This window comes from Nesoenas mayeri (genome assembly GCF_963082525.1).
Source record: "Nesoenas mayeri genome assembly, chromosome: 3".
Classification (NCBI taxonomy): Eukaryota; Metazoa; Chordata; class Aves; order Columbiformes; family Columbidae; genus Nesoenas; species Nesoenas mayeri.
In genome coordinates this window covers 65,168,131-65,180,989 of record NC_137544.1, presented here as the reverse complement: position 1 = coordinate 65,180,989, position 12,859 = coordinate 65,168,131, and the positions used below count along the sequence as shown (strand labels likewise).

The window sequence follows — 12,859 nt, the reverse complement described above, 5'->3', positions numbered from 1 at the left end:
CTCCATGATTCAAATACAAACCTCATTGTCCAACTGCCTCCAAATGCATACTCTAACCTTAACACAGGCAAAATTTTAGGCCAAATGTGTGCATCCCAAACATTAATGCCATTCATTGCTTCAAGCAAAAAAAAACCCCAAACTAGAAGTAAGATTCTTTGGTCACCTTTAAAAGAGTGACACATAAGGCTTGTAGTTCAGCAAGGTGGCATCCACCCTCATTCTGGCCTGCATCAGGGCCAAAACCATGCCCAGCAAAATTCTGCTAGCCGGAGCAGGAGCAGCCACTGTGTGCCTCCAGTCCTCACCGCAGCTTCGTCACCTGCTCTACGGTGCTGAACACTGGGTGGGGTTCCCCACGCCAGCTCAGACATGTGGCCACGCTGGAGTTCTAACAGCATCCTTGGAGAACAGCCTGCAGGTCTCTTGTCTCAGTTAGAGAACCTAATAAATTCCCTCAGTAAGACACGGAGATTTTTTTAAAGAGTCAGTAAGAACTCCGTAAGATGGCAAGCACAGAAACAAGAATTTGACCTTTTGACATTATCCTCAAGTAAGCAGAATTGCCCACAGACAACATCCTCCCTCCTTTCACTGCCATCTTTGTTTCTGAATTTTGAAACATTGATTTTTACTCAGCCAACAAATGCTATAGTTTTTGTGGCTGGTGGGGTTTTTTGTTTGTTTTGTTTCTGAGATAGACAAGCTATTGGAAAGCTTACCAATTTATGCTAGCAATTTTAACAGCTTCAACTGCTCTGACAAAAATGCATGATAATTATTATATAATTGCAGCAGAAAGAGCTTCATTTCCTAGTTTTGCCTCCAGAAACTATTCTGAAATGGAAAGATCTGATGAACTATGATGACAAACTTAACAAGGGAGGAATAAAATCAAATGCAGAGCTACAAGTGTTTCTCAACTGATTTAGTAGCCGATGCATTTACAGAAACAGTATCTGAGAATTTTTCAATAAAGATCCTTACTCGAGTCCGCGGAAGCAGTATTTTCTTCTAAATTGAAAAACACTTCGAACCACTTTTTCTACTAGCTCGAATGGCTGCTGTATCTTCGGTTGCACCAACGGAGTAAAATGTACCACGGCCACATCCACCTATAGGGAAAAGAATGATAAATTTGAGTAGATATATTCCTCTAAGACACCTTATTTCTAAACTAACCAGTTAGACATCAGGAAACTGCCAGATCATAGGAAGACACTATTGAGACAGGTAACATAGCTGAGCAGTAACTAACGTCATAGTATTTGAATAAAAAGATTCGGCTTAACTTTCTACAGCCCTACAGAATTTTAGCTTGTCTTTGTTATCTACATATTTCCAATTAGTTCACATGCCATTAGTACTTAGTTACTTTTTTCCCCCATGGCACTTCCTCCATCTAGAACAACTTCCATGTAATCTGTGAAGTAATTAGCACTTCTTTCTTCAGATCCTTCCACAAGACAATTCTGACATGATACACAAATTAGACAATATTTGATATACAGGCTGAAGGGCAGCTGGAGAAAATTGGTATTATAATTGGAAATCAAACCCATTCCCTGTCCGTTTGCTCTTGCTCTAGGGCTTTTCTAAAATGGTAGCCAAGGAATTACTTTTCTATATATTAAGATTTTAAAATTCTAGTCTATTTAAAGGAATGGTAGGTAGAAATAAGTTTGCGTTCAGTTTAAGTGACCATACAACTCTGTATTGACATCATGTATCACAGTTCAACCAAAATTATATTTGAATGACTACAATTTTTTTTTTTTTTTCCAAGCTTGTTTTACTCTTTTATAGTTAAAATCAGCTTGGTTCACAGAACAGTCACTTTCCCTGGATCTGAAAAGAGAGTGAAATAATCTTCTCCCTTCAGTATACACATATAGATATATGAAACGCCCAAAATGCAATTATAGAGATATTGTATTATATAGTAATGGCCTGAATTCAGACTTCTGTATTGCAAAATGCAGGCTGGGCTAAAAATTCAATTCTGCACAACATCAAATACAACAGTTCATCTTCCAAACTGGATATTAACAACAATAAACATGAAAAATTTCTGTGGAGGAGCACAGCCTCTTATTGAAAAAGTCCACACAATGGATAATCAACCAGCTTTTTAAAAGGTCCGGAAGTCAATATTGGCATTAACAGAAGAGATTCTATGTGACATTCAACTGAAGAAGTGCTACTTCTGACTGAAATAAAAGACACGCTAAGACCAAAGAACAGCTTCTATTCTAGGCACACTTGCAATATACCAGTTCTTTGAGAAAACCCATACGAAGAGAGTATTCAAAAAATGAGGGCGGTTTTTCTACTGCTTTAACCCAAACTTTTCTAAGTTTCTGTTCTTTTTTTTTTTTTTAATTAGTTAAATTATAGTAACCTCTGATGTGGGCATATTCCTCTGGCACAAAGTTGCTATCCATCCACGTTGTACTTGCAATGGGAACAGCTCAGTTGTCAAGTAATCGCTCCAGTACAACTGCTTCAACAGCAGAAGTGCTATATTCAACAGAAATTATGACACTCTTAACAACCTAAGTTTTTTATGTAGACAGAACTTACAACAATGAATGCAAACACTGGCTAGAGATAGGAAATTCTGATTAGTGGTGCTGATGAAAAAAAAAAAAGAAACACAACAGGTTTCCAGTGTTGGCACTGCTGATCACAACTATATGTTACAAACAGTGTTTTCTGCCTGCTTTTCTACCTTTTCTGAAAGCTAGAGTCTTATTTAAAAATGGGATAATGAAGAAAACTTGACATACGTAATCTGCTGTGAAAGGCACGTAAATGTATTTTCCAAAGCAGTTTCTGAATTTGTCAAGTGTTAACAGCTTCTACCTTTGACACAGGTTGCTGCTACCTGTCAGGAAGACGATAGTAACACAGCAAAAACTTTCATTCTCATCCAGTGTCAGAAAAATGTATCTTTTTGAACAGGGCAAATAATACACACTTCATGTGACCAACCAGCTCCTTGTACAGAAACAAAGTTTTCTGGAGGAAAACAAAAAAAGAACTCAATCTAGACACAGCGTACAGTTTAAGAGAAAAACAGCCCAATTTGCAATCTCAAGGCCAGTGGGCAATAATTTCTGCTTCTGAAACAAAACACAGCACTTCTCAGCATTTGTTCCATTGCAGACGCTGTTTTCTTTGGACCCCAGGAAAGCTGCCTGGTTACTATAGCAACAGATACAGGAGAAAGCTTTTCACTTGTAATTGGCCGCTCCTTTAAAATGATACATGCTATTTTTCCCTAACCTTTTTAATATGCATAAAATAGAGTAGAATTATGAACGCAAATAGAGTACACGAGAGCACTTAAAACACACAACTTAATTTGCTGATAATTTTATTAGTAGCACTCTCTTTCCCCCTCACCAGCTATGTTAGAAATATTTACAAAATAACACTCAATTCTTACAAAATAATTAATATGAAAATTGTTCAACTGATATATCCTGAACTGTCAATACTACAGCAATTATGCACCCCTTGCTGTTTTAGTGTGTCTGTACAATGAAGGTTTATGCTCTGGGAGGGTAGGAGGAACACATGACAGAATACAATTTAATTCAGAGTGTTCTGCTGCCTGGCTGATGAAATCAACACTCTAAATCAGAATAAGCTAAATGAGACAACTTTTACTAATTGTTGACAATAAAGATCTCATGACGGGCAATACACATATCTTGTGACAGGGCTGTATTAAAAGCAAACCCATGTACCCTTTTTCAAGCTGTAATTTACTCATAGGGAACTGAAACCTAAGCAGAACACATTACAACTTCATTAAAACATACTGCTTGAGATCCTACTAAGACAGTTCTAAGCCAGCACTTTCAGCAACCCAGTGTTCAGTACCAGCACTTTGTCTGCTACAGACAAATGTTAGGTCTGACACCAGATATGTGTGTCTTGTAGGACTGCTGTTCTGATGCAAGGGTTTCATTTTGGTTCACTTCCAGCAAAAAATAACTGTGCTACTGCACTAAAAGCAATAATCCAAGTCCTGTGTAAGAACAGCTTTGTCATAACTTAACTCCACTCACACAAGGCTCACAAACAGGATCACAGGAGACCAGAAGTCAAGTACAGAACCTATGGGTATATGATGACTGCATTCAGCAAGACTTCTTGATTTCACACACCAACTTGTTGAGGCCATTTCTCCCATATGCTGCAGCCACCCTATAAGCCTTATGAGTATCTTTATTCCTTCATTCTTTTATACAGACCCATGTAAAGGTAACAAGTTACAGGATGACCTACAGAATGCTCAAGCTATCAAGAAGAGATAAGGAAAACCTGCAGTTGAATAGAAATGTGCTGCTGTTCCAATTACAAATTAAAATAAATTGCATAGCTCTTTCCCAGTGAATTTAAACTCTTAATAAGATTATCTGTGATGAAAAAAAGCCCAATACCAACAACACACAAACACCAAAATCCGGACTCTGGCTCTCAGTTCAACTTAAATGAGTCCCACCCTTCCCCCTCCCTCCCCCCTGAATCCATAAGTATAGAGTTTATGGATTCTCAAGATTTTACTGCTATTAAACACTGTTCACAGTTTCCATCATAGAACCTGGATATCATTATGTATTTAGTACTAAGGGCCTCCATGTGTTTTTCTCCATAATCTCTTTGCTTTCCCTCACTGAGTGTTTGTCAAACAAAACTCATTAAACAAAGTACTCCTTTATTCTCGGGTAGATGGAACTAAGAGAGGGAACAAACAGCAGTAATGCACTTGTTGTAGAGAAGAGAAAAAAACAACATTCCAAGAAATTTTGTTAATACATGCCAATGCAGTTTTATATGAGAAGGGATAGTTCCATTCAAGAGAAACTGCATTTTTCCAGGAAATCTACAGTGAAGAAAACATCTCAGACCTCACAACCAGCAGTAAGTGCTACACAAACAGAAATGAAAAATAACTGTATTTTTTTATTACACTTGTAATGGTTATACTTGAATATGTCGCAACTTTAATCTGGTTCATTGCATTAAATGTAATGTATGGCTACCATTTGCAGTGTTTACATCTATGTTTGCATGTTTGTATACGCTGAAATTTTAAAAAGGAAGCAATGAACAAAAGCTAACTCAAGATCCCAATTAGCTGTTCCAGAATATGCTTTTGAATGAGTTTGGAGCTATCCAGATGTGTCAGTTCCTTCTGTAGAAGGAAGTTAAGCCATCTTTCCTGTGGGCCTGATACAGCAAATGATATGCATTCGTCAAAGCAACTCTTCAGTCTGAACAAACTAAAGGCATTTGGAAATAGGCAGGTCAATGAAACAGGATTTTAAAAATGAGTGACTATTAATATTCTGACCTTAACTATCTGCATTTTACACACACACACACACATATATATATGCTGGACAGAGTTAGCACACCCTTGAACAATTATCTGAATTAAGTACAATATATAAATTAGAAGATTACTTGTTATGTAATGCCACTAAAGGCTCATGGAATATGTATTGATCAAAGCCTTCTTGTCTTATGTATAATGAATTGAAATAGGAGTACAATGTTACAGATATTTTGTATTTCATTTATTTCAACTTTACCTCTAATACTCTGACTTTTCAAAGAAGCCCTAATGCTAAGGTCTAATTTTAATATTATTGTTCATATTTGGATAGAATGTCTTAGAAAGCATAATCCAGACTGAGGATCACCCTTTCTCTACCACTCTGGTAAAAGATGAAATTTGCCTATTATACAGCCCCACTCAAAAGTCAGGACACCACTTCTAGCCCTCGTCACAGAGGTTTCAAACCATTTTTCTTCAGCTGCTATTGCAGCAGTCCAGCTGATGTAACAGCAACAGTTCTATCTTCCCAGGTGCATAGTTGTTGTACTGCCTAACATGTTCTCATCTGTCAAATGAAATTTGCCTCTTTGCAAGAAAAGCAGGAAGGGTTTTTAATGAATTTTTTAAACTGCCACTTCATGGCAAATTTGGAAATTATTTCAGACTGGTAAGTGACCGATTAAAAAAAGGCACTTACACAACTGAGTTGTTCCATATCACTGTTAAAAACAGTATTTTATTTTATAGACAAAAGCAGATCACATCAACTCTTATGACTTGATATATAGTGCTGCTCTAAGTCAAGGACTGAGAATCACTGACTGAAATTAAAATATTGATTTACAAAGTCACACGACTTAATTGTGAAAATACTGCAAAAAATAAATTCAATCTTAGTTTTATTCAAAAATCTGAAATTTTCTAACAGTTATTAAACAAAGAACAGATAATTTTCAAATAACTGAAATAAAGAATTACCTTTAACCATACTTTAAATGAATGGTACTATTATCAATGTTCATTGTTATAAAATAGTCAACAGGAGCTGACTACAGCCATGAACACACTCAAAGGAGGTACTTAAAGAGTACAATATATTTTCTACTGCAGCATTTTTCCACAATGTGCAATGCATATTTGTCTAGTAAGTCTGCAATCTGTATACTACTACAAAAAACGACTTCAGTAAAATAGGTTTTGCTTGATAGCTTGTAATCATGTATGAAAGGGCAGTAATTCTCACAAGCAATTCTAAAACACTGGCCATTGGCCATCATTTATGTTCAAGTACCTTGTGTACAGCTACTCAGCTGCTCTCATCTGCTGCAGGGTCATGTTCAGATACTCACTCAAATAGCTCTAATTTTAAATGCAAGCTTTTTTTGTTTGCTTATTTCTTTTTCTTTCCCCCTCACACTTCTCCTTCCCCCTTACCCCCCCCTTCCTCCCTATTACACAGAGGGTTACAGCCTTGGCTACGAAGCGACCAGCCGGTTACACTCATTTACAAGAGAGAAACGGGCAGACAAAGGGTGACAGCAGATAATCATCATGGCATCAGCAAGTTTGCAGTTCTTTGCTTTTATTCTGGCTTTATTTGGCGTTTTTGGAGACATCACGGCCACCTTGCTACCTAACTGGAAGGTAAATGCGGATGTTGGTTCCAACATCATAACAGCTATAACACAGATGCAAGGACTTTGGATGGACTGCACGTGGTACAGCACTGGGATGTTTAGCTGTACCCTGAAATACTCGGTTCTGTCTCTCCCTGTCTACATCCAGGCTGCACGGACCACCATGGTACTGTCCTGTATCCTGTCAGCCTTTGGGATCTGCATCACTGCAGTTGGAATGAAATGCACAAAGCTGGGAGGGGACACCGACAGCAAAAGCCACGCTTGTTTTGCTGGAGGAGTCTGCTTCATTCTTGCAGGAATCTTTGGATTAGTACCAACATCCTGGTACACAAGAGAAATTATTGCAAATTTTCTGGACCAAACCATTCCAGAGAGCAGTAAACATGAACCAGGAGGAGCGGTTTACACAGGATTTATTTCAGCGGGGTTTCTGCTTATTGCAGGTGTGATCTTCTGCACCTCCTGTTTTAACAAGCAGCCAGGAGCAGGGATTTACCCTCCACCACAGCACCATTTCCCATCCACAGAGCAGGAGAGCAACGCAGGTTACGACCTGAAGGACTATGTGTAAATATAGTTATATCTATCCATTGAGGCTTTTTTTTGTGTGTGCGCTACATTTAGTTTAATTGTTTCAAAGAATGTATAACACAGCACTTAATATTTCTAACATCTGTGTTGCAATTATGTTAAGCAAGGTACTTCATTTATAGCAGCATCCATGAAAAAATGAAGTAGAAAACAATGCTTAAGTCTGCTAAAAGAGTAGTTTTTTGTTGATTTTTCAAACCCTTCTTTTTGACTTTCCAGCTAACATTAACTGAAGAAAAAGAAATTATTTTAAAACATAACTGACAGTACAGTTAATGTACTGATGGCTTGTTACAGCAAAGATGCTTAAAAACTGCTTTCTATTTAGCAAATCAGTCTACCAATAACATACATTTATAGTGTATTTTACATTTTAAATCTTTATTTTAATTACAATGTAAGGTAAAAGACCCCAACCACTCTCTATCCAAAAAGCTCATGTTCAATGGTTTTTAAGTAACAAACACATCTGCCTTTCATTTTCAGTTCTAAATTGCCTTGGTAACTAGATTTTTTATTTAGAAAATAAAACCAAACAAAAAAACACACACACACCAAACAAACAAACAAAAGAAACACCCCAACAAACATATAGCCTCAAACCTTAGCTGCATTGTATATTCTACGTATCAGGCTGAAGAATCAGCAGTACCATTCAGATCTTGCCAAAAATGGCTCTCCCGCCCCGAAGTGCCACCTGCTGTGGGTTTCATTTGTTATTGTTCAAGAAAGATCTACTGGGCATTCACCAATTGCTACTAATCTATCACTACACAATTAATGTTGGATTTGAGGGGCAATACAACAACAGAAATGTAACCATGACTATAGAACACACCTGCAAACTGCAACACGCAGGATACAAACTAAATATCTATGTTCAAGAAAAATCTGTAAGTGTTCTGGTTTGCACTTGCTCCAAGTACTTTTTAACAGCTCAAATAATACAGCTACCACTTGTCCTCTACATTTCTGGCGTTCTAAAATAACTTTTTAAGTCCTTTTCATTATTCCAGTAGGGACTCTCTCAGGTCCACTCCCATGCATTCTGTTACTGTAAAATGTAATATATAATGGTGATAAAGAGACAGCTGCTTTATTTAAACTTCTTTTCTTGACTCCCTTATTTTGATAAATAATCTTACATCCTTAACCTTGTATTTAACACATAGATTTTGTTTTGTATTCGTCATGGGTAGTGTATATTCTATCTAAATATTTCCCTAAATGAGAACCAAACTGATGTCAATTTGCTAGCATAGGTAAGGGAATGAAAAGGGGTATGATACAGGCCTTTTAATTTAGGGACAATGCTGGATGAGTCTTTCAAAAAAGCCAACTGCTGTTTATTTTGCATATTTATATAGAACTTTCATTTTCCACATGATTAGCCTGAAATTCACTAAAACAGCATAAAGGGGCCTTAAACATTATATGTAGAGTTTGTTAGAAAAACATCATCTGTTAGAGCATTTGAGAAAGTGGAATGTTTTATGCATCTAATATATAGTCTTTATTCTACATAACATACATAGGATGGAATTGCGTCTTGCTTGCACTACTACTGTTATGTAGCCACTTTGAGTTTCCTATGTATTCATCAAGGAGCTTGTTTTGTACTATTTGTAATGCAGAACACCAACTATGACAAAAAAGCCAAATTTTCTTTCTTTAGACACAATACAGGACCATTCAATTTCATAATCCAAGAGTCCCTTCTGTCTCAACATTGATAGTATTGTTGAAATAAAAGTCACTCTGAGCAAATGAGATCAACAACTCATTCCCCAAAACACGCATCTCCACCTTTAATAAGGGGTTGGACATGACACTAAGCCATGATCATTGCTATGTATGTGAATTAAAACTAATATTTGTAAAGTAAGAAACAAAGGTGTTTTTACAGGAGGGCATAAGGACAAGGTAACAATTGCATATCATAAGCAAAATGAAGTATTTATCAGTTACATAAGCAGCAAATTTGTCTTCTTAAAACTTTATAAAGAAGTACCTGAACTTCTCTGTTTGCCTAAGAAACAAAAATCATGCACCGAGTCACTTCATTCACAACACACTGCAAGAGCTTTCCAAGATAACAACGATTTTGTCAGAAACAGTAATATCCAAATCCGCATGTCAGTCTACGGCTAGAAGAACAGGGACAAAACAGAAGATCAATCTACAAGAGGAGTTTGAAGGAAACAAAATATAGTGAAAACACGTGCCAGGTCTGCTTGAAAGATTTGTACCTTCTGCTTTTGCAATATAAACGATACTTGTTTTAACTCAAATAAATATGTTAATTAAGAATATGTCTGCCTTTAGTGGTACTGCCTTTTTTATTCAACAGAGCAACAACTGTAGAATTTGCTCATACTAAGACATTTGTCGCAATTCTCAGTTACCTGTCTCTCAGTCAACTATGGCCTTTTCAACACAAGAAAATGGGAATACCAGTTATAGCTTCCCGATTTTAAGACAGAATCTGCACTAGACTTCTGACTACAGTAGCGCTACTATTAAACCACCACCACCGAAGAGGAATTTTTGCCTTACTGAACACTATTTCACATATTTAACAGTTAGATGACATCCTGAAATTATTTTTTGTTCATCTCAGAAACAGGAAAAACAAAACAAACAGCCCCAAAATGCAAAGCAAAAAATAAGATGTCTTAAGCCCGGTCATTTTTCTTCACAACAGATTGCTGTCATGAGTAATAATTTAATATTTGAACAGTTACTTGCTCAAAAATATTATCAGAATTTTACATCATCATCCGAATATGCCCAGACAGACCTTAAAATTCATTGTGGTAAGAGAGAGAATGGCCACCTAAAGGTTCTCAAGAGATAAGCCTGAAAAGTAAAAATATCAAAACATAGATTGTGATAAGGGGGAAGAGAAATGGATTGATGAGCTGAACCAACCAGTTTTAGAGGAACTTTCAGAAGCTGCAAATTCATTTCTGAAACAGAACAGCAGATTTCCATGTGCATTCAGGGGAAAGAGACCCCATTTAGCATCAGGCACATTTTTTGTTGTTGTTGCTAATGTAAAAAATACATTCTTGTCCAAAACACAGTTTAATTTATTAATTCTTGATAACTGTAATGATAATGGATATTAATAAAAACCAGTGGCAGTAGATAAGAGGACAGAAGAGAGACTGTTCTCCTCTACTCACTCAAGAGCAGAGAGGAAGGAGAAAAGATTGTTACTTTTTTAAAGAGGCAGTGGGACGTAGGTGACAAAGCGCTACAGCAAATAGGAGGGAGTTAAATATACTAAAGATGAGTAAAGGTGAAACCTAAATATTATAGGCACAGTAAAATTAGAGATCTTAGACAAAAATGACAAATTAAAAGCTTTTATTTATCAGGGTCTTTCAAAAGACCCATCAAATTTTCTAGGCACATTTCCCAAAATAAATAAATGCAAACTGTAAAACAGCAAGCTTTCCAAAGATGCTACAATCCTAGCAGATCATCCTGCCATCAAATCCTAATCTCCCCCTCCAGAAACACCCAAAGAAGTACACTGATTTTGCAGATAGGAATGAAGGTCAAAGCCATGTTCTGAGGAACCAAAAATAAAAAGCACCTTCTTGAAGCAAGCGTGCATCTTTTAAAGGAATATCATTGCATCACTTCATAGTATGGAGATGTTAAACTAGAGCAGCCAATTGTTTTCCTTACTCAATATCAGACATATTGCTTGACTGACACATTAACAACAACAAAAAAAACCCCACACAAACAAACAAACAAATGAAACACAATAAAAACCCACACAAAAAACCAAAACAAAACACACAAAGAAATACACCAAAACTTACCTCTGGCTTCGGAACAAAGGCTTCACCTGGAATTACGAAACAGTTTTTAACAGTGCAGAGGTGCTGAGCCATGATGGACAGTCTGCTACGCTGCCTCCCCCCTGGATTAGCTATGAGTCTCTATTGAAGAATCAAAACATGTACATCAGTGCAAGTGAATTGACCAAATGGTCAGTTATATTAAAGCTTGAATTTTAGTATAATCAATGGCAAATAAAAAAAAAAAAAAAAAAAAGTTAGGAACTTGTATCAAGTTTATGTCTAGTTTATCTAGATATTTTTTTCTCCAATGTAGCAGCATTTCACTAAGTCACCACATGCTGATTTACAACCTCAGTCCTGCAATCAAATGCACACGAAAAGGAGAACCTTGAACTTCTGCAGAACTATATGAATGTCTAAAGAATTTTGTATGGGCGTAAGAGAAAACTAAACCTATTCTAACTGCAGGATTCAAAACAACACCAGATGACAGTATTCTCACATCCTTTTCTTCCACTGTTTCTGTATCAAATATTACTATTTTTTTCTCCTTCAAGATGAAACACAGCTCGATAAACTCAAAATCAGAGAGAAACTAAAATTTCTTCACTATTAACTGGTCTGTGCTTACAATATATGCAAGGAACCTGGATCTACTTTACATAAATTTAGAATACCTAACAGTAAGAGAATTTAATAAAGCTCAATTCAGTAATTCTCTGTTTTTTTCAAGATATTTCTTACAATGACTATCAAAAAAGTAGTCTGGACAAGGTTTTTCTACATTTTCATGACCTGGCAGGAAACGTATTCTGTGTGTTTTGCTAGCACAAACCAGATTTAAATATTTAATGCACCCAGTAAAAAAAAGTCTCAAATGGTAAAAGACATTACACTAACTATACAGAAACAGAATTTTGAGGATTCCTGTTCTTATTTAGGACTACCTTAATAAAAAATAAAAGATGAAGAGCAATTTGCATATCTGGTAACATTTCTACATCATCTAGCTTCAAATGAAAGGCCTACTCATGAAATGCTGCCTTACTTATTAAAACGATCCCTGTAAAATAAAATTAAACATATTGCTGACATTTTTGCTGAAGTTTAGTTTGTTTATTTTTTAAAACAACTTTCCTGAAAGGCAGTTTAAGCACCAGCATATAGTAAATAACATACTTTTCAATTACTTTTAAAAAAGAAAGTTCATTGATTCTTTCTGCCTATATCAGTATTTAAAACTACCTTCATTATTGTTTCAGAGGATGTCTATTAAAAAAAATAATAATCTGCCATCAGTACTATTCTCTGAAAAAAAAACAGGTTGCAAAGTCTAACAATGCAATCAGACAGGCACTTCCTTAACCTCTACAGTGGAAATGAAACAGACCTAATGACAATGCTTGCTGTGCCAATTCAAACAAGACAGTCTTCAATTCCCACAAAAGCAA

At 36.3% G+C, this 12,859-nt stretch overlaps 2 protein-coding genes across 5 annotated transcripts in view; one reads left to right on the top strand and one right to left on the bottom strand.

The window, feature by feature from the left end:
• The window catches only part of TFB1M (transcription factor B1, mitochondrial), a 28,038-nt gene that overhangs the window by 2,647 nt on the left and 12,532 nt on the right, over nucleotides 1-12,859 (bottom strand). For all 4 annotated transcript variants that reach the window (XM_080342024.1, XM_080342023.1, XM_080342025.1 and 1 more), the window contains 2 exons: nucleotides 11,427-11,546; nucleotides 988-1,115 (listed from right to left, as the gene is read on the bottom strand). In XM_080342024.1, coding sequence (XP_080198150.1) covers nucleotides 988-1,115; nucleotides 11,427-11,546 — 248 coding nt within the window. The remainder of the gene's footprint in view (nucleotides 1-987; nucleotides 1,116-11,426; nucleotides 11,547-12,859) is intronic.
• Nucleotides 6,880-7,567, top strand: CLDN20 (claudin 20; the record flags this gene model as incomplete). Its single annotated transcript, XM_080342027.1, has 1 exon — nucleotides 6,880-7,567. The coding sequence occupies exon 1, from the start codon at nucleotides 6,908-6,910 to the stop codon at nucleotides 7,565-7,567; it is 660 nt and encodes a 219-aa protein (XP_080198153.1). The 5' UTR covers nucleotides 6,880-6,907.